Source organism: Salvelinus fontinalis, chromosome 7 (genome assembly GCF_029448725.1).
Source record: "Salvelinus fontinalis isolate EN_2023a chromosome 7, ASM2944872v1, whole genome shotgun sequence".
In the NCBI taxonomy this organism is placed as follows: domain Eukaryota; kingdom Metazoa; phylum Chordata; class Actinopteri; order Salmoniformes; family Salmonidae; genus Salvelinus; species Salvelinus fontinalis.
This window is the reverse complement of record NC_074671.1, coordinates 30,677,381-30,699,537: the sequence shown is the minus strand read 5'-3', so window position 1 is coordinate 30,699,537 and position 22,157 is coordinate 30,677,381. Positions and strand designations below refer to the sequence as shown.

The 22,157-nt window shown below is 43.9% G+C and overlaps 2 protein-coding genes across 3 annotated transcripts in view; one reads left to right on the top strand and one right to left on the bottom strand.

Moving 5' to 3' along the window:
• Positions 1 to 1,866: 1,866 nt before the first annotated feature.
• On the bottom strand, positions 1,867 to 20,214 carry mettl4 (methyltransferase 4, N6-adenosine). Of its 2 annotated transcripts, XM_055929116.1 has the most exons (9): positions 20,079 to 20,214; positions 19,700 to 19,766; positions 11,063 to 11,128; positions 10,609 to 10,969; positions 10,130 to 10,199; positions 9,830 to 10,004; positions 9,514 to 9,620; positions 8,386 to 8,477; positions 1,867 to 2,550 (listed from the first exon to the last, which is right to left on the bottom strand). In XM_055929116.1, exons 1-9 carry the CDS (start codon positions 20,141 to 20,143, stop codon positions 2,330 to 2,332), a joined length of 1,224 nt encoding a protein of 407 aa, XP_055785091.1. In that variant the 5' UTR covers positions 20,144 to 20,214; the 3' UTR covers positions 1,867 to 2,329. The 2 variants fall into 2 exon arrangements, with proteins under 2 accessions (XP_055785091.1, XP_055785090.1); XM_055929115.1 differs by having other exon boundaries at positions 19,700 to 20,190.
• Positions 20,215 to 20,529: 315 nt separating this feature from the next.
• The window catches only part of smchd1 (structural maintenance of chromosomes flexible hinge domain containing 1), a 42,740-nt gene continuing 41,112 nt past the window's right edge, over positions 20,530 to 22,157 (top strand). Inside the window, exons 1-4 of the mRNA XM_055929104.1 lie at positions 20,530 to 20,815; positions 21,193 to 21,268; positions 21,499 to 21,657; positions 21,903 to 21,985. Coding sequence (XP_055785079.1) covers positions 20,606 to 20,815; positions 21,193 to 21,268; positions 21,499 to 21,657; positions 21,903 to 21,985 — 528 coding nt within the window. The 5' untranslated portion in view covers positions 20,530 to 20,605. The remainder of the gene's footprint in view (positions 20,816 to 21,192; positions 21,269 to 21,498; positions 21,658 to 21,902; positions 21,986 to 22,157) is intronic.

Below are 22,157 nucleotides of genomic sequence, written 5' to 3'. Positions count from 1 at the left end.
TTCTAGTAACTCCCAAAACTGTCTATAGAATTCAACTGAGGCCATCAGGGCCAGGTGATTTCCCTTTTTTCATTGAACTCAGAGCCTCTCTAATTTCTTCAATTGACACAGGTGAATCTTCAATTGACACAGGTGAATCGCAAACTGAGTGGAAATCATCCTCAATTACAGGGACATCTGAATGAACATCACACTATCTCCAGTGACGAGAACCATGTACCTATGACGCGTTCTTACACAATTTCCTGATTTCACAAACGGACCAGTTAGAAGTTCAATCATGGGGTAAATTTTTATTTTACCCACTAATAAAACATAGGCTTTCCCCAAATTGACAGGAATTTCATGGTTTTCATGTCTGGGGGTCAATTATCCCTTCAAATTGATTTAAAACTGTAGTAACTGTAAAACATACAAACTGGCAGGTAAAAAACAGCTGTGGCTCACCCTAGTTAAAAGACATTCAACATGACAAGACCTAATTACTGAACTGGAACACCTGTGTCAATTAGCCACTTCCATCGCTGGACCAATAGAAGACAAGAAACACTTAACAATGAACACGACTGACTGCAATTGGTTGGAAATGAGGGAAAGCTCTAGTAACTAGAATGTGTGGTAAATGACTGAATAAATTAAGGACATAAACAGAACTTGCTGTATAAATACTTTTTGAAAATGAATGTCTTTAGTGAAGGCCACTCCTTCACAAGTATATTTTCCAAACATTACAACACCAATGCTTTGAGACATTCAACACTAATTGTCTGCCTTTGAAACTGATGCAAACACAGTTGTGAAAGACAATTTTTTTTTTGTCAAAGGCAGAAATGTTTAAATCATGTTTTCGTAACTATGATTCCAGCTACATTACAGCCCGAGCCTTGAATCTACTAAGAAGTTTGTTTTCCAAATGCGGTATTTATTTTGCCACATCTCCATGGGGGTTTCAAGGATGCAGGATTATTTTGGAGTTGACAACTCCCAATAACAAGAATAAAATCAGTAAGTGTTCACCTGGGGAGCAGACTAATGAGAAAGCGCTACACTCCTTTAATTCAATCTGTGATAAGTGTCCAATATCTCTGAGTCTACCTCTTTACCCAGACAGGAATACATTACATCTAACCTCTCATTCTGCTGTTTCTCATTCATGTTTTCCTCCTGTCGTGAGAGGAGGGAAAGAAAGAGATGGAGAATGAGAAAGGGAGAATGAAACAAAGAGAATGTGTAATGCGGAAATTATCCTGTTCTGGATTCATTAGTTAGTGATTGCTATGCTGTGTGCTGCAGTGGCTGTAACTCATCCTCATCTGGCTCTGTGACAGTCCCCCAGAGAAACTAAAGGCCCATTAGAGTAGCCCCACCCCACCCTGCCCATACCTTACCCAGCCACACAGGGGAGGGAAGGAAGTGAGCCAGGGATGGATGGTGTGAGAGGTGGCAAAGAAAGTAGTGTGTTTTGGCACCTTCCAAACTAGTAGGTAGGGATGGTGTGAGAATGACGTAATCTAACAGTTTATGGCTCAGGTACTGTTATTTTTGTTTGGTTCCTACATACAAAGGGCAGACTCAGAGGCAGGCGTGGCTCGCAGTCGAGCTGGTGGTTTCTCTCTGTAACCTGGACGACAGCCGCATGTGCATTCCAAATGGCACCCTATTCCCTATATAGAGCAGTGCTTTTGACCAGAGCTCTATAAAAGGGAATAGGGTGCCATTTGGGACACATGAAATAGCCATTGAACTCAGAAAAACACATCAAAAAGGGTGCAAGGTAGATCATATCTCTACAATGGGACAGGGCAAATGTCCTCACAAAATCAGAGCATCTTATGGATGGGTCGAGTGATACAAAACTCACAACAATAAAGTTTGGTTTCTTTATTCAACTCTTGGATTTAAATGGATACACATTACCCAACACATTTCAGCACATTATAAAACATGTACGTACACTTTGACAATTATTAAACCAGACATTGTGCCAGCATAGCTCCATCATCAATGCACAACACACCGCTCTGAGGTAACACACAGTTGTGTGTCTGAACCAAACATAGAGCTATAGGTTATTAGCTTCAGCTCAAAACATCAATCTTGATCTGAGCTCCGGAGCGATGCACTTTCATCTCCCCTCCATCGCATCATGGGCTCTGTGATTCACCACCCCCAACATACTACGACCCAGAAACACAAATCAAGAGTCCCAAATGAAAGAAAATAACAGATCAAAGGAGATGGAGAGAGATTTCAGGGGCTCCTTGACTATGAAAACGAATTGGGATTTTGATGTGGAAAGCTTCAACGGTATGCTATTAAACTGTGATGATTAGTCCGGTGTTGGAGGAGGTAGAGAGAAATGAGGAGAGGACTCTCCATGTAAGGATCCTGTAGCCGTATCTGGGGGCTCGTCTGTGGGCTCCACGGTGTAATAACTGACATGCTGAAACTTGATCACCTCGTTGCCCCAGCTGGTCCATCCTGGCTGCAGGCTTCTGGCAAACAGCTCCAGGCACCGGGCGTCGGCCCCCACGTACGGCCTTAACACCTCTGTGGAGGGAAACAAAGAAATAGAAGAGGGCGCCTAGGGATGGTCTATTGGTAGTGCTGCCGCCTCCGGACAGCAGGTACCTCTTGAGGCACAGGTTATATCCCCAGTTCAGTCACTCAGTTTCTGAACTCTATTCCTCTCCTCTATCTCCCCATCTCACATTCTAATATCTGTCAATAAAGAAGAGGGAGAGGATGGGGAGTTCAAGACATTTTAGATGTCCTCAGAGGAGATTAGAAATAATAGATTATTCTGATAGAAATTACAAATCTGAGCAGGATCTGCCTATGGGGGTATTTAGTTGGTGCAGAAGGGGAAGTGGGGGCTTTATGTCTGGCTTACCAATGAATGCTGGATTCGTGCATGGGGGTGTTCTGGCTGTCCTTGAGTTGGGGAACAATGGCTTTCCAGGAACAGCATTCCTGACCGATAGGGTTCACTTCATCTCCGCTGTCTGCTCGCTCACATGCGTGCTCACGCCCCGCTCGCACAGTCCACTCACTCTACACTAGACAGGTTAATGAGCGCCAAAACCCCAGAGTCTAAGACCCCCCCCCCCCCCCCTCCTCCTCCTCAATCCCCCTCCTAAACCTGCCCAGCCTACACCTCTCTTACAAAACATGTCAGAAAGAAAAAAGTTAGGGGGTGGGGGGAGAAAGGCCAAACATGAAAAGCTCACAGACTAACACAGAAGAAACACTCTGATCGGTGACTCAGCTCGCAAAGTTTGGAGAGGGAATAAAAAGGGCTAATTATCTAAAAACTCAAGGCAAGAGAGGGGGTGTGAGACTTGCGGCTTGCCTCGCGGCTCAACTTAGTCTTTGTGATGTTTCTCTCAGTGCTGCTGCCTTGAGTTTAGACCCTGTACATTCGGTGTAAATCCCAAACGGCAACCTATTCCGTATTTAGTGAACTACTTTTCCACCGGGACTCATCAAATGTAGTGCACTAAATAAGCATTAGGGTGCCGTTTGGGTTGTCAAACTGATCCTGGGACAGCCAAGTTCAGGGTATTGATGACAGCGCTTGTTCTACTGCCCCACCTGATCTCAACCCATTTATTTTGAAAGTGAGGTATTTCAGGGAATTAATACTTTGTGTGAGTGGAGGTTATAAAACCACAAACACTCACAAATAATAAGTTGCAGTGTGTGCGGTCCTGTGTGGCTCAGATGGTAAGTGCGTGGCCCTAGCAACGCCAAGGTCAAGGGTTGAAGTCTCACAGGGAACACAAATATTGATTCTCTCACTGTACTGTAAGTCGGTTTGGATAAAAGTGTTTGGTAAAAGCAGTTGGAATGTGTACTCAATTGTCATACTTGAGTAAAATAGTATTTGAGTAAAAGTTTAAAAAAAATCTCTGGTATTAAATGTATTTAAGTACAGTGGTGGTAAAAGTACTCAATTGTCATAATTGAGTAAAAGTAAATGCTATAAATCAAATTACTTATATTACGCAAACCAGACGGCACAATTATAATAATTTTTGTATCTGCATACAGACGGGCACAGACATCATTTACAAACACAGTATTTGTGTTTAGGGAGTCCACCAGATCAGAGGCAGTAGGAATGACAACTCGTTATATTGATAGGTGTGTGAATTGGACCATATTGCTGTCCTGCCTGAGCATTCGAAATGTAACGAGTACTTTTGGGTGTCAGGGAAAATGTATGGGAGTAAAAAGTACAGATCTTCTTCAGGAATATAGTAGAGTAAAAGTTTTTTTTAAATATAAATGTAAAATACAGACACCTCCCGCAAAACTACTTAAGTAGTACTTTAAAGTATTGTAACATTTGTACTTTACACCACTGGCTAAAAGTGGTAAAAATACTGTACATACAGTGGGGAGAACAAGTATTTGATACACTGCCGATTTTGCAGGTTTTCCTACTTACAAAACATGTAGAGGTCTATAATTTTTAATCATAGGTACACTTCAACTGTGAGAGACGGAATCTAAAACAAAAATCCAGAAAATCACATTGTATGATTTTTAAGTAATTAATTTGCATTTTATTGCATGACATAAGTATTTGATACATCAGAAAGGCAGAACTTAATATTTGGTACAGAAACCTTTGTTTGCAATTACAGAGATCATACGTTTCCTGTAGTTCTTGACCAGGTTTGCACACACTGCAGCAGGGATTTTGGCCCACTCCTCCATACAGACCTTCTCCAGATCCTTCAGGTTTCGGGGCTGTCGCTGGGCAATACGGACTTTCAGCTCCCTCCAAAGATTTTCTATTGGGTTCAGGTCTGGAGACTGGCTAGGCCACTCCAGGACCTTGAGATGCTTCTTACGGAACCACTCCTTAGTTGCCCTGGCTGTGTGTTTCAGGTCGTTGTCATGCTGGAAGACCCAGCCACGACCCATCTTCAATGCTCTTACTGAGGGAAGGAGGTTGTTGGCCAAGATCTAGCGATACATGGCTCCATCCATCCTCCCCTCAATACGGTGCAGTCGTCCTGTCCCCTTTGCAGAAAAGCATCCCCAAAGAATGATGTTTCCACATCCATGCTTCACGGTTGGGATGGTGTTCTTGGGGTTGTACTCATACTTCTTCTTCCTCCAAACACAGCGAGTGGAGTTTAGACCAAAAAAGCTCTATTTTTGTCTCATCAGACCGCATGACCTTCTTCCATTCCTCCTCTGGATCATCCAGATGGTCATTGGCAAACTTCAGACGGGCCTGGACATGCGCTGGCTTGAGCAGGGGGACCTTGCGTGCGCTGCAGGATTTTAATCCATGACGGCGTAGTGTGTTACTAATGGTTTTCTTTGAGACTGTGGTCCCAGCGCTCTTCAGGTCATTGACCAGGTCCTGCCGCGTAGTTCTGGGCTCATCCCTCACCTTCCTCATGATCATTGATGCCCCATGAGGTGATATCTTGCATGGAGCCCCAGACCGAGGGTGATTGACCGTCATCTTGAACTACTTCCTTTTTCGAATAATTGTGCCAACAGTTGTTGCCTTCTCACCAAGCTGCTTGCCTATTGTCCTGTAGCCCATCCCAGCCTTGTGCAGGTCTACAATTTTATCCCTGATGTCCTTACACAGCTCTCTGGTATTGGCCATTGTGGAGAGGTTGGAGTCTGTTTGATTGAGTGTGTGGACAGGTGTCTTTTATACAGGTAACGAGTTCAAACTGGTGCAGTTAATACAGGTAATGAGGGGAGAACAGGAGGGCTTCTTAAAGAAAAACTAACAGGTCTGTGAGAGCCAGAATTATTACTGGTTGGTAGGTGATCAAATACTTATGTCATGCAATAAAATGCAAATGAATTACTTAAAAATCATACAAAGTGATTTTCTGGATTCCGTCTCTCACAGTTGAAGTGTACCTATGATAAAAATTACAGACCTCTGCATGCTTTGTAAGTAGGAAAACCTGCAAAATCGGCAAGGTATCAAATACTTGTTCTCCCCACTGTATATCACCTTACTCAGCACCTCCAGCTGTGAGTGAGTAAAGTTATTTTCCCTGCCTTTCTCACCTCCCCAGGACAGCAGGTAGCCTAGTGGTTAAAGTGTTGGGCCAGTAACCGAAATGTCGCTAGATCGAAACCCCGAGCCGACAAGATTAAGAATCGGCCAATGTGCCCTTGAGCAAGGCACGTACCCCTAATTGCTCCAGGGTCGAGTTGGGATATGCAAAAAAATAAACATTTCCAATTCACACACACACACACACACTTCTACATGTGAAATAGGACAAATATAAATCACTCACCACAATCTCAGGTTCTCTGAGTTTAAACAGTAGCACACATCTTTTCACAAGTCAATTAGAATCTCACACACGCTGGCTGGGTGCCAGTGAATTGGGCGTGCATGAGGAGGGCACTGCCAATTAGCCACTTATTACAATACAATGCTGGGAGGAAAATATTCAACTTTAGCTAATGACCAAAGTTTTTAGGAGCCACAATTAAAAGCAAACAGATTATTCACACTCCGAGGAGCATAAACACTTTTTTTTCTGCCGTTTCGGCCATCTGGCGAGGATGTGTTTGGATCTCTGAGGAGGAGAGTGAGCGTTGGTGTCCCTCTGTGTCCCTACTGCAGCCACACACACACACACGTCTGATGTCACTAACAGGATCACTGGGGGAAGAGGGGGGATAGAGAGCTATCGGATCACAGAGTCGCTCTCCGCTCCGCCCTCTGTTTAGGACATCCATGCTGTGATACTGATACTGTCATACTGAGGTCAGGGGTAAGGAGTTGGCCACTGCCTCCAGACCTGGCACATCCAAAACACTTGGGACTGCATACCCCACTTGTGCTCCAATCCCCTAACATGGATATTGCCCTGTGGTAACAGTGACTGAGGAAGAGGACTTCATCGTGTTTTAGAGGGGGGGCGGTTTAGAGACTTAGCACTGTTGATATTCACCATTTCAAGCTGTTGCATAAGAATCCACCAGAGGGGGTGTGAGAAAAGGACAGCAGCCCAAATCCTTTTCCCGCCCCTGGGTACTCCAGAGTGAATATTCAGCATTAATGCCCACGTCCGGATGTTCCTTTTTGCCAACGGGTCGATAGAACCTTTCAGGATCAGAAAAGGTCCGCTCTATGCCTCTTTATCACGGGTTATGTTAATGTGCCGTGGCACCTCTCTGCGGGACCAGCTCCTCTGACATTTCATCCCAGCAGCACTGCGTTCTACCACGCCCACCACAGCCTCCCTGCTACCCAGAGGGGTTGGAGGGGGATTCGCTGGAAGGCCAGAGACAGGGATGAGAAGGGGATGACGTCACCAAAAAGTGATATATCAAAACACACAATTCAGAATGACAGCGGCTCAAATGATGATGGGTTACTTGGCGAGTGTGAAATAGCGTGCTCTTTGAGTTTGACTGTGGACTTATTAATCATGGCTGGGGGGGAAAAAAACGATATTTCGGCCGCCATAGTATGGAGTTTGTCTACACATGTCGGAGTTTTCCCTGAGTATTACACTGTTTTGCTGCAACTCTTGCCCAAGGCAAAGATACGGTGTGTTCTATTACTTATTACTTGTAACAATGAAAAGACAACGCTGTGAAACAAAGCGTAATAAGAGACTCATAATATATTCTCAACCCAATAGTCACAAAGCACAATGCAGTCATAACGAATTTAAATCTCACAATATCCTGCCACTTTCCCAGTCATCTTGTATATTCAGCTGACAGGGCACTGACAAACCTCTTCCTCTTGCTCCCCAAGTAAATAAAACACGCATAAATCGCTTTCCCTGAAAAAGCAGAGAGTTGATGTCGAGCCCCACTCGACATAATCATTGTCTTCAAGGTCTCATCATTGCTTTCTAAACAACATTGTTCAGATCAGAGCAATGGTTTGACTTGTTAACAATCAAAGGCCAATCAGACCGTACAGATAACCACACTACAGAGGTGTTTTAAGTTCTCAATCACGCATTTGTAAACTGTGTGTGTGACATAACGCAGCACATCGTGACAAACCGGGGTCACAATTAGCCATTGGGACAGGTTAGAGCACGAACCCTGCAGCTGATGTCCTTCCGTTTAATAGCAAGGCATTGTCCTGTGCTTTTAGTGAGTGAGGGACAGAGAGTGAGTCAGTGAGAACAGAGCACTGACAGAGCCAGGTCAAAACACAGCAATCGCGGACACTTACGTCACAGTATTGCCCTCTAGTGGTGAAACTATTCAGTTCAATCATTTCTCCAATTATGAATTTCATTACTGGAACTGTATTCATTCATTCCTACGTACTTGGCTACCACATTACGTTCTTATGACGCTGACATACTTATGACGCTGTTGGTGGAACCAGGACGTGCTGGGAATACTGACCTGAGAGTGAAGGTTTATGGGAGTGTAGGGCCGATGGGACACTGACGATCACACGCTGCTCCTCCATAGGGAGCTCTGTCTTCCTCAGAGAGCTGTAAAGGAGATGGAGAAAGCGCGGCATGTTTTGGAGGAGATTGAACGTTCCAGTAATGAAAGAAAATACACAGGAGACTTAAAAAACGTCCAATACAGCCATTTTTCTATCTCAATGTTAAATCATTTCTGGGTAACAATTAAGTACCTTACAGTGATTGTTTTTAATTTAAATGGTCAAAAAGAAACAAAAATAGCTTCTTAGCAAAAGAGCAATATCTCAAGCAAGAATTATGCTAAGACTGTCTGGGAATGGTTTTAGTAGAGGGGAAAACTGAAAACTGTTATTGGCAGAGAGGTTTGTAACTCTTTCTTATTGGTCTATTAACTAATTTACCACCTGGTGATGTCACCTGACAGAACTAAACTCAGTTCCACCAAAACAGGCAGAAATTTCAGTGGGTCTTTTCAAATAACTCTTATGCTAAAAGGGCATTAACATAATTTTCACAATTTCACCGTATTATTCCAACCTTGGTGTGGAAATACTGCATATATAAAATCACGTTTTTGACTGCACCGGGCCTTTAAGCAATTCATGTAAAAAATGTAGCCTCCCGAGTGGCACAGTGGTCTAAGGCACTGAATCGCAGTGCTAGCTGTGCCACTAGATATTCTGGGTTCGAGTCCAGGATTTGTCGCAGCCGACCGGGAGACCCATGGGGCGGCGCACAATTGGCCCAGCGTCGTCCGGTTTAGGTGAGGGTTTGGCCGGCAGTGATGTTTTTGTCCCATCGTGCACTAGCGACTCCTGTGGCAGGCAGTGCACGCTGGCACGGTCGCCAGGTGTACAGTGTTTCCTCCGACACATTGGTGCGGCTGGCTTCCGGGGTTAAGCGGGCATTGCGTCAAGAAGCAGTGCGGCTTGGTTGGGTTGTGTTTCGCAGGACGCATTGCTCTCGACCTTCGCCTCTCCCGAGTCCGTACGGGAGTTGCAGCGATGGACAAGACTGTAACTACCAATTGGATAACATGAAATTGGGGAGAAAAAGGGGTAAAAAAATACAATGGAATAACATTTTTATTTTGTCACACCTGTGTGAGTGGTGTCCGCACCCACGATATCGACCAAGTACCAACACCTCGTAAGGCTTCTTATGCGGAGAGTCCAGTGGAAACACATATTCCCCTGACCTGGTGACCTGAGGGCGAAAACGTAGACAATACATCAGAGAGAAATGCTTACGTTCATAAAGATCATATAGCTAATTTCAGAAGCAAACTCAACATTAGAGGTCCTAGATGAAACATGACCACTTTTACTATCACCATTTAGTAGTGTCATTTAAACTAAACAAATATATAACAATTATAATGACTTTGATCAATTCTAGGTTCCTTTGTGTTCTACCTTGACCCAGAACCACTCTGCCAGCACCTCCACGCCCCAGTGTGGGTACAGCTCGTCCCTGACGAAGCGCAGGTGGCTGGGCCTGTTGGTCACCCAGGTGACCACCACACAGCCTGTGGAGGCCAGCAGTGGGACAGGGAGCCGTTTGAGCTGGGAGGAGGGCAGAAAGCTATACCTAGAGGTCAGCAGGAGAAATTCACAATATGGTCAAAACAGAATAAAAGGTTCGCAGAGTCATACATTGCAGTGGATGTCGCTTGGAATAAAATCACACTGGAAAATAATGCAACTTAAGCTAACCTGCCACTCCTTTTGACAGACTTGTTTTCCCAAGGAGGATCCAGGACAATGAGGTCGAAAAACTTTCCATCTGCAAAATAATCAGTTTTCTAAGACAGGGTTTCCCCAAACTAGGTCCTGGGGCCCCTTCTGGGTGCACATTTTGTTTTTTTTGCCCTAGCACTACACACGATGATCAACTCAACGTCAAGCTTTGATTATCTGAATCAGCTGTGTAATGCTCGATGAAAAAACAAAACCTTCCCCGGGGGGGCGGGGGGGATGACCGAGTTTGGGAAACCCTGTTCTAAGACATTAGGCATGCACAGGTAGAGAGGATCCTTATTTAGTTCACTAAAGCATTGCCTTCTCTCCACTCGATTCCTCAAAACATTTTTTGAGAGTTTAAGAGATTTATAAAGATAACGTATTTCTGCACTGACAAAACATAAAATCAGCAAATGCAAGCTCTTTATCATGATCGGGTTTTGTACACTCACAGCCAACCAGGGGCTGCATTCTGGCAAAATCAGAGAGCAGGAAGGCACATCGTGGTGGGATAATGTATTTCTCTCCCATCAGCGTCACCTCCATGGCAAAGTCCATATGATTCTCTGTGATCCGCGTGAACAGGTCAAGGTGTGTTGTACTACAGCCATCCTCAGACTCAATGAACTGAACTGGGTCCTCTCCATGTTCACTCACTAGAGGGAGCTCTTTAGCCATGTCACACAAGGTAGCCAGGTTGCATTCCTGGGAAGGCAGGGGATCCTCCCGAGCGTCGTTGACCTCACTCAGGTACTCACAGGAGAGCCCAGCATCCACTAAGGATTTGGTCCCCTCCAAAATGGCAGACCTGATCTGGTCATAACACAATGATAAGCAGTGGTCAACAATAAAAAGTCTGAGTAATGGTAATGGGTAAACTAAGTAATGGTAAACATATAAGATTACCTTGTGGTGGAAGGCCAGTGAATCAATTTCTCCTTGGTTCAGATCATTGCGTTTTCGTTTTCTTTTCTGTGGGATTTGAATAAATCAAAAGATCTGTGGTTAAAACAAAGGCGTTTCCCAGTGATATTACCTGGCAAGTTAGCCCCACTCTCCAGACATGTCTAGCCAAGTCTAGGTCCTAAAGACTTCTTAACAGCTTCTACCCCCAAGCCATAAGACTCCTGAACAGCTAATCAATTGGCTACCCGGACTATTTGCATTTGCATGGAGGAGGAGGTGTGATGGTGCTTTGCTGGTGACACTGATTTATTTAGAATTCAAGGCACACTTAACCAGCATGGCTACCACAGCATTCTGCAGCGATACACCATCCCTTCTGGTTTGTGCGTAGTGGGAATATGATTTGATTTTCAACAGGACAATGACCCAACACAACTCCTGGCTGTTAAGGGCTATTTGACCAAGAAGGGGAGTGATGGAGTGCTGCGTCAGCTGACCTGGCCTCCACAATCACCGAACCTCAATCCAAATGAGTTGGACTGCAGAGTGAAGGTAAAGCAGCCTTTTTCAGCATGTAGGAACTGCTTCAAGACTGTTGGAAAAGCATTCCAGGTGAAGCTGGTTGAGAGAATGCCAAGAGTGTGCAAAGCTGTCATCAAGGCAAAGGGTGGCTACTTTGAAGAATCTAAAATATATTTTGATTTGTTTAACAGTTTTTTGGTTACTACATGATTCCATGTGTTTTCATAGTTTTGATGTCTTCACTATTATTCTACAACATAGAAATTAGTAAAAATAAAGAAACACCCTTGAATGAGTAGGTGTGTCCAAACTTTATTTAAAAAATAAATAAAAATTGTACCCCTTTTTCTCAACAATTTCGTGGTATCCAATTGTTAGTAGTTACTGTCTTGTCTCATCGCTACAACACCCGTACGAGCTCGGGAGAGACGAAGGTCGAGAGCCATGCGTCCTCCAAAACACAACCCAACCCCAAGCCACACTGCTTCTTAACACAGCGCGCATCCAACCCGGAAGCCAGCCGCACCAATGTGTCGGAGGAAACACTGTACACATAGCGATTTGGTCGGCGTGCACTGCGCCCGGCCCGCCACAGGAGTCGCTAGTGCGCGATGAGACAAGGATATCCCTACTGGCCAAACCCTCCCTAACCCGGACGACGCTAGGCCAATTGTGCGTCGCCCCATGGACCTCCCGGTCGCGGCTGGCTGCGACAGAGCCTGGGCTCGAACCCAGAGTCTCTGGTGGCACAGCTAGCACTGCGATGCAGTGCCTTAGACCACTACGCCACCCGGGAGGCCGTGTGTCCAAACTTTTGACTGGTACCGTACATATGACCTCAATTACCTTCGCTAACCTGTACCCCAGCACATTGACTCTGTACCGGTACCCCCTCTATATAGCCTCATTCCTGTTATTTTATTGTTGCTCTCAACACATTATTTTTCTTCTCTCTACTGCTCTTTTTTTGGTACATTTTTTTAAACTTCAGTTTTTTTAGTAAATACTTTCTTGACACAATTTTTCTTAAAACTGCATTGTTGGTTAAGGTCTTGTAAGCATTTCACTGTAAGGTCTACACCTGTGCAGCTGTATTCATCGACCTGGCCAAGGCTTTAGACTCTGTCAATCACCACATTCTTATCAGCAGACTCAGCCTCGCAATGACTGCCTCGCCTGGTTCACCAACTACTTCTCAGACAGAGTTCAGTGTGTCAAATCGGAGGGCCTATTGTCCAGACCTCTGGCAGTCTCTATGGGGTGCCACTCTGGTGCCACTTTCCTTCCAGACTCACATTAAGCATCTCCAATCCAAAAGTAACTCTAGAATCAGCTTCCTATTTCGCAACAAAGCATCCTTCACTCATGCTACCAAACATACCCTCGTAAAACTGACTATCCTGTCGATCCTTGACTTCGGCAATGTCATTTACAAAATAGCCTCCAACACTCTACTCAGCAAACTGGATGCAGTCTATCACAGTGCCATCCGTTTTGTTACCAAAGCCCCATATACTACCAACCACTGCGACCTGTATGCTCTCGTTGGCTGGTCCTCGCTTCATATTCATCGCCAAACCCACTGGCTCCAGGTCATCTATAAGTCTTTGCTAGGTAAAGCCCCACCTTATCTCAGCTCACTGGTCACCATTGCAGCACCCACCCGTAGCACGCGCTCCAGCAGGTATATTTCACTGGTCCCCCCCAAAGCCAATTCCTCCTTTGGCCACCTTTCCTTCCAGTTCTCTGCTGCCAATGACTGTAACAAATAGCAAAAATCACTGAAGCTGGAGACCCATAACTCCCTCACTAACTTTAAGCTCCAGCTGTCAGAGCAGCTCATATCACTGCACCTGTACATAGCCCATCTGTAAATAGCCCATCCAACTACCTCATCCCCATACTGTTAATTATTTTGCTAATTTGCACCACAGTATCTCTACTTGCACATTCATATTCTACACATCTATCACTCCAGAGTTTAATTTCTAAATTGTAATTATTTCGCCACTACGGCCTATATATTGCCTTACCTCCCTTATCTTACCTCATTTGCACACACTGTATATATACTTTTTTTCTCTATTGTGTTATTAACTGTATGTTTGTTTATTCCATGTGTGACTATGTTGTGGGGTTTTATAAGGTTTGGCATGCTTAACTAACTATAAGCTAGAAGGGCTTCTCATGTATTAAAGCTTGAATATTATGACTCTTGTGAACCTGACTTTTACATTGTTCTCAGGCTTACCAGTGCTCAAGGCCTAACCCTTTGGGAGTAGCCTAAAGTATGTGTTTTGTATGCAACAGTGTATCTGAGTGTAAGAGATGAGCAGAAGTGTGAAATAATGTGTGTGTGTGCTGGAAGTAACAGTTAGCCCCAGATAAGTGTGCTGGGAAGCTGGGGTTAGCCTTGAGCGAGAACAGTGGGCTTTGTATACAGGTGCAAATAGCTCGGACAATGTTGCAGAGCTGTCTGACCTCAGTCTCTGGGGTGAGGGAGCGTAATCTACACAGTAACAGCGCCGGGACACCAAAGAGCGCAAAGAGGCTAGGACTAGCCTGAGCGCCGGCGATAGGCTGGGTGAGTCTAAACCACGCCCAGTCTCTACTCTGACAGGCCGGCTCGGAAGCGGGAACTATCTCTGTCATGAGTATATTATAATATCTTTGTCAGGAACAAGTCAGTTCCTTGTTCCACCCTGCAGGGTGGTGCAGTGAACCCGTATATACGGAAATTGCATTTGCCATTTATTAACTTTTGAATTAAACAATTATTTTAACCAAGTTCAGGTGTGCTATTGTTCCTATCTCAGTTGAACCTCGCAGCCTTAACACTATGTGTTGTTGTTTGTGTCACACTGCTTTGCTTTATCTTGACCAGGTCACAGTTATAAAGGCAGGCTAAAAATATAATAAATGTGACAAATAACATTTGATTTGAGACATACATACATACATACATACATACATACATACATACATGGTTGGGGAGTAACGGATTACATGTAAGAGATTAATAAAAACGGTAACTGTAATCAGATATCACTTATTATTGATATCTACATAGTGCATTGATGTGACTCACACTGCTGCTCTCTCATGTAGCTATTTGCACCTTACGGATTGTGGAAAGCTGTTTGAACGCAATAATGTTTGAATTCAATAAGTTTAAGCTGCCTATCAATCATTGATTTTGAAACCAGTGGGCAGCCAGTGAAAAATGCACACACACACCACACACACTTGAAGAATATAACATATAAATGCCTCATGAGCTTAGTTCAACTGTCACACTCCATGAGAACCCAAAAATATAAACTTGTTTTTCTCCAATGTTTGTAAACATTGTAAATGTAACCAAACACCGTATAGCCTCATAACATCATGTTAAAACAATACTTTTGATGTCATGGATGGTCAGTCCTTGCATCCATAGCGCTGTCTATTAATTGAGAGTGGTTACATTTCTCCAGGCCCATCCCTCAGCCATTTACCACAACAAAGGCGGGGTCATCTTTTGGTTATTGTTTCATCTGTGGATTTACGCTTTAAACAGCTGCACATTATCAAGATATCAAAGTTTCACCAACAAAAAGTTAACAGGCCTATATACCAAACGTAGCATTTCGCATTCATTTTTTAAATGTAGATAGCACTTTTCAGTAGTGCTCAAAGCATGCCATTCCATGAGCACAGCATTTATTTTTCAACTCGAATCAATGAGCCCAATCAGCCCAATCATGACAGCAAAATCATAAACAACAGAGTAGAGCTGGCTAATACATCCTTAGTTTTGGGGTTATGCTCAGGTAAAACAATTTGGTTAAGCTATACTTTTTTATTTTACTTTTATTTAACCAGGTAGGCTAGTTGAGAACAAGTTCTCATTTGCAACTGCGACCTGGCCAAGATAAAGCAAAGCAGTGTGACACAGACAACAACACAGAGTTACACATGGAGTAAACAATAAACAAGCCAAACACAATAAACAAGTCAATGACACAGTGGAAAAAAGAAAGTCTATATACAGTGTGTGCAAAAGGCATGAGGAGGTAGGCAATAAATAGGCCATAGGAGCAAATATTTACAATTTAGCAGATTAACAATGGAGTGATAAATGAGCAGATGATGATGTGCAAGTAGAGATACTGGTGTGCAAAAGAGCAGAAAAGTAAATAAAATAAAAACAGTATGGGGATGAGGTAGGTAGATTGGGTGGGCTATTTACAGATGGACTATGTACAGCTGCAGCAATCAGTTAGCTGCTCAGATAGTTGATGTTTAAAGTTGGTGAGGGAAATAAAAGTCTCCAACTTCTGCGATTTTTGCTATTCGTTCCAGTCACTGGCAGCAGAGAACTGGAAGGAAAGGCGGCCAAATGAGGTGTTGGCTTTGGGGATGATCAGTGAGATATACAGTGGGGCAAAAAAAGTATTTAGTCAGCCACCAATTGTGCAAGTTCTCCCACTTAAAAAGATGAGGGAGGCCTGTAATTTTCATCATAGGTACACATCAACTATGACAGACAAAATGAGGAAAAAAATCCAGAAAATCACATTGTAGGATTTTTTATGAATTTATTTGCAAATTATGGTGGAAAATAAGTATTTGGTCACCTACAAACAAGCAAGATTTCTGGCTCTCACAGACCTGTAACTTCTTCTTTAAGAGGCTCCTCTGTCCGCCACTCGTTACCTGTATTAATGGCACCTGTTTGAACTTGTTATCAGTATAAAAGACACCTGTCCACAACCTCAAACAGTCACACTCCAAACTCCACTATGGCCAAGACCAAAGAGCTGTCAAAGGATACCAGAAACAAAATTGTAGACCTGCACCAGGCTGGGAAGACTGAATCTGCAATAGGTAAGCAGCTTGGTTTGAAGAAATCAACTGTGGGAGCAATTATTAGGAAATGGAAGACATACAAGACCATTGATAATCTCCCTCGATCTGGGGCTCCACGCAAGATCTCACCCCGTGGGGTCAAAATGATCACAAGAACGGTGAGGAAAAATCCCAGAACCACACGGGGGGACCTAGTGAATGACCTGCAGAGAGCTGGGACCAAAGTAACAAAGCCTACCATCAGTAACACACTACGCCGCCAGGGACTCAAATCCTGCAGTGCCAGACGTGTCCCCCTGCTTAAGCCAGTACATGTCCAGGCCCATCTGAAGTTTGCTTGAGAGCATTTGGATGATCCAGAAGAAGATTGGGAGAATGTCATATGGTCAGATGAAACCAAAATAGAACTTTTTGGTAAAAACTCAACTCGTCGTGTTTGGAGGACAAAGAATGCTGAGTTGCATCCAAAGAACACCATACCTACTGTGAAGCATGGGGGTGGAAACATCATGCTTTGGGGCTGTTTTTCTGCAAAGGGACCAGGACGACTGATCCATGTAAAGCAGGGGTGTCAAACTCATTCCACGGAGGGCCTAGTGTCTGCAGGTTTTTGGTTTTTCCTTTCAATAAAGCCCTAGACAACCAGGTGTGGGGAGTTCCTAACTAATTAGTGATGTTAATTCATCAATCAAGTACAAGGGAGGAGCGAAAACCCGCAGACACTCGGCCCCCCGTGGAATGAGTTTGACACCTGTGATGTAAAGGAAAGAATGAATGGGGCCATGTATCGTGAGATTTTGAGTGAAAACCTCCTTCCATCAGCAAGGGCACATGTAACGTGGCTGGGTCTTTCAGCATGACAATGATCCCAAACACACCGCCCGGGCAACGAAGGAGTGGCTTCGTAAGAAGCATTTCAAGGTCCTGGAGTGGCCTAGCCAGTCTCCAGATCTCAACCCCATAGAAAATCTTTGGAGGGAGTTGAAAGTCCGTGTTGCCCAGCAACAGCCCCAAAACATCACTGCTCTAGAGGAGATCTGCATGGAGGAATGGGCCAAAAACCAGCAACAGTGTGTGAAAACCTTGTGAAGACTTACAGAAAACATTTGACCTCTGTCATTGCCAACAAAGGGTATATAACAAAGTATTGAGATAAACTTTTGTTATTGACCAAATACGTATTTTCCACCATAATTTGCAAATAAATAAATTAAAAATCCTACGATGTGATTTTCTGGATTTTTTTCCCTCATTTTGTCTGTCATAGTTGAAGTGTACCTATGATGAAAATTACAGGCCTCATCATTTTTTTTATTTTATTTTTTAATTAATTTTTAACCCCTTTTCTCCCCAATTTTCGTGGTATCCAATCGCTAGTAATTACTATCTTGTCTCATCGCTACAACTCCCGTACGGGCTCGGGAGAGACGAAGGTCGAAAGCCATGCGTCCTCCGAAGCACAACCCAACCTAGCCGCACTGCTTCTTTAACACAGCGCGCCTCCAACCCGGAAGCCAGCCGCACCAATGTGTCGGAGGAAACACCGTGTACCTGTCCCCCTTGGTTAGCGCGCACTGCGCCCGGCCCGCCACAGGAGTCGCTGGAGCGCGATGAGACAAGGATATCCCTACCGGCCAAACCCACCCTAACCCGGACGACGCTAGCCCAATTGTGCGTCGCCCCACGGACCTCCCGGTCGCGGCCGGCTGCGACAGAGCCTGGGCGCGAACCCAGAGACTCTGGTGGCGCAGTTAGCACTGCGATGCAGTGCCCTAGACCACTGCGCCACCCGGGAGGCTAGGCCTCATCTTTTTAAGTGGGAGAACTTACACAATTGGTGGCTGACTAAATACTTTTTTGCCCCACTGTACCTGCTGGAACGTGTGCTACGGGTGGGTGTTGTTATCGTGACCAGTGAACTGAGATAAGGCGGAGCTTTACCTAGCATAGACTTACAGATGACCTGGAGCCAGTGGGTCTGGCGACGAATATGTAGTGAGGGCCAGCCGACTAGAGCATACAGGTCGCAGTGGTGGGTGGTATAAGGTGCTTTAGTAACAAAACGGATGGCACTGTGATAGACTGCATCCAGTTTGCTGAGTAGAGTATTGAAAGCTATTTTGTAGATGACATCGCCAAAGTCGAGAATCGGATCGATAGTCAGTTTTACTAGGGTAAGTTTGGTGGTGTGAGTGAAGGAGGCTTGGTTGCGAAATAGAAAGCCGATTCTAGATTTGATTTTGTATTGGAGATGTTTAATATGAGTCTGGAAGGAGAGTTTACAGTCTAGCCAGACACCTAGATATTTATAGTTGTCCACATATTCTAGGTCGGAACCGTCCAGGGTGGTGATGCTAGTCGGGCGGGCGGGTGCGGGCAGCGAACGGCTGAAAAGCATGCATTTGGTTTTACTAACGTTTAAGAGCAGTTGGAGGGCACGGAAGGAGTGTTGTATGGCATTGAAGCTCATTTGGATATTAGTTAGCACAGTGTCCAATGAAGGGCCATAAGTATACAGAATGGTGTCGTCTGCATAGATGTGGATCAGGGAATCGCCCGTAGCAAGAGCGACATCATTGATGTATACCGAGAAAAGAGTTGGCCCGAGAATTGAACCCTGTGGTACCCCCAGAGACTGCCAGAGGTCCGGACAACATGCCCTCCGATTTGACACACTGAACTCTGTCTGCAAAGTAGTTGGTGAACCAGGCGAGGCAGTCATTAGAAAAACCAATGCTATTGAGTCTGCCGATAAGAATACGGTGATTGACAGAGTCGAAAGCCTTGGCCAGGTCGATGAAGACGGCTGCACAGTACTTCAATTTTTCCCAGTCCTATTCTTTAAGATGAAGGGGTATAACAATTATTGGAATGACTGGAATTCTGATAGACTAATATCTTTACATTAAAAAGCAGTCTATGTAGTAGCAAGCAATTGGTTAGAAAAAGCCTACATAACCAACCCATAAAGTAAAACATAACATCCATATATGGCCAGCTATGTAAACTTTAATATTGATTTATCCTGCAATAGATGTGGTTCAATTGGGAACATATATATTTTATCTTGTTCTAATGCCTCTTAAGGGGGAAGTAATCAAAAAGTAACTGAATGTAATCAGATTACGTTACTGATTTTGGGTAATCCAAAAGTTACGTTTCTGATTACAATTTGGGACAGGTAACTAGTAACGGTTTATATTTATTACGTAACCTACCGGACCTGGCGTACATATAAAGAAACAGACCCCCCGCCCAATTTACCTTTGATGGTTTACAATCCACTGTAGTTTTATTCTCACTCCTCTGTAGCGCTGCGTCCGAGGCGGCACTGTCGTTTGTGGTCACAGTACAACTTGATTTAACACTAACGTGAGACTTTAAAATCTGAAAACACTCATGTTTAAAATAACATTTAAAATACGACTTTCCACTGGCTGCTTTCCTCTCCGAAGTAACGTTACATAGTTGGACACCCTTGTCGACAAGTGAACAAGCATCCAACAGCCACCCGTTGGCATTTCTAAACACAATCGACATAGCCAGTCTGGTTGGCAAACTACTCTCTCTTTGATATCTTTACATGCCGTGAGTGTCCATAAGCGTACCTTGTGGAGGTGACTACCTTGCTAATGTTACTTACACATTTATTTTCTTTGCTGGGTTTTCTACTTTCTCTACTTGGACATTATTGCCTTGCGCCGCCATGATGCTTGTTTATCGTCACGTGCATTCACCAAACCTGGGGCATATTCATTACGTAGATTCTGTTGTAAACCTTTCTTTAACGGAACGAAAACGAGAGGGACACCACATGGGCGTACACCCCGGGTGCCGATTTCGTTTACTTCCGTTTGGTTCCTAGTAACAGATCAAACGTTTTGCAACGGAATTCAATCAATGAATACACGCCAGCGCGCGCGTTTCCACAGCCACAAAATCAAAATTGGCTATATCCTAAAGAAATAATGAAAACAAAAATAGATTTTTGGTGTAAATTTAATCTTATAGTTAGGCATAATGTTAGCATTTTGGTTAGGGATAATGTGAAAATAAATTGTCGAAATAGGCGGGGTTTAGGATTTTGCGGCAACTACTGACGACCCAGCCACGCTTTAGATGCGCAGTACATTGCGCATACTCACGAGTTCTTTCACCTGAAGAAGAAACATGGCAGAGTCGGAAGGTGTGACAACGTCTGCTATTGCCAATAGCAATAGAACACACATTTTACAGAGTAAAAATGGAGTTAACGGGTCAGATAAACCACATAAAAGTGTGGTAGTATTCGACTGTCGTCCGGAAAGAGACGACACAATGGAGAGAGTTCTGGACATAAATGGCTTGGACTTCAACGACTTCCTTCAAGTTGTATCGAAGGTACAGTAGCTAGCTAGCTAACGTTGTTAGTTATCCAGAGATATGTTAGCCAGACAGCTGCCTGCTTGATTGCAAATTGGCAACAGCTGGCTCTTGACAATTAACGAGTTCCCACGAGTATTGACAATTAACTAGCAGCTTATTCAGATAGCTTGGCTATGTGGCGGATCATGGGAAGTACATTGATCCAAAAATATAGGTGTCATTTGCCAATTTAATGTTTTAATAAAATTGTTAATATCTTGCTAGCACTTGTTATATGCAAGTGTTATAAACAAGTTGTCAATAAAATATCTAAACCATTCACCAAATTATCAAAACGTGTATATCTAACTCTGCAGATATGACAACTATTTTCCATGTGTTCCCTGCCTTAGGAATTTGCCATTCCTTCCAACGAAACGTTTGTCTTGACTACAACGGACAGAAAAGGAATAGATTTTGACAGATATGGTAAGTGACATTCCAGTCAGGGCTACCTGTTGTGGTGCTAGAAAGTGAAATGCCCATCACCAACTTTTTAATTTATCATTTAAAAAAATAGGCACGTTATTTGGATCAATCAGTGAATTTTTGGGGGGAATACTAATAGTCAGGCATTGAGTCACAAAAAAAACTTTCATACAAGGGGAATAAGAGGTGAGTGACAATACGTTATGTTGTTGATGTTTCATCTCTTTCAGAGGAACTTCAACAAGGAAACACTCTCCACCTGTTGCAGACCGAGGACCAGATCCTGCCCATGGCAACTAAGGAACACATTGTGTTTCTCCCTCACTATGACACACTGGTCCGGAGTGGCATGTATGAGTACTACGCTAGTGAGGGCCAGAATTCTTTACGTGAGTGCCTCTGAAATACTGTACCTTCTCCAGCCCAAACCAACAATATTACAGTCCTGTTTGTATTCATTAGCCGTGTTCACACTGCACCACACTGAATGAAATGTCTATGCTCAGCACTTGCGACCAATTTTCTACTCTGTGACGCTTTGAAGTTACTGGCCTGGGCTGATTATGTTCCAGAAGAAGCAGTGTTAAAAGGCCTATAGTGTCCTATAGTTAATTAAAGCTTTTCCCCCCAACAGCGTATGCCTTTGCAGAACTAATCGACAATGCACTGTCAGCTACATCGCACAACACAGGAGTGAGGACCATAGACGTCCGATTGGTGAGATACTACTGTCAATTTAAATAAATAAAAATTCCTCTCCCTATTTATTTTTCTAACAGTTGTAAACCTCATATGCGTTATTGTGGTCTTGAATGAAAGTGATGAATAAGTATTGTGATGTTTTCATATAAATGTCAGTGTTCTGCACCCCTACAGTATTGATGGAATG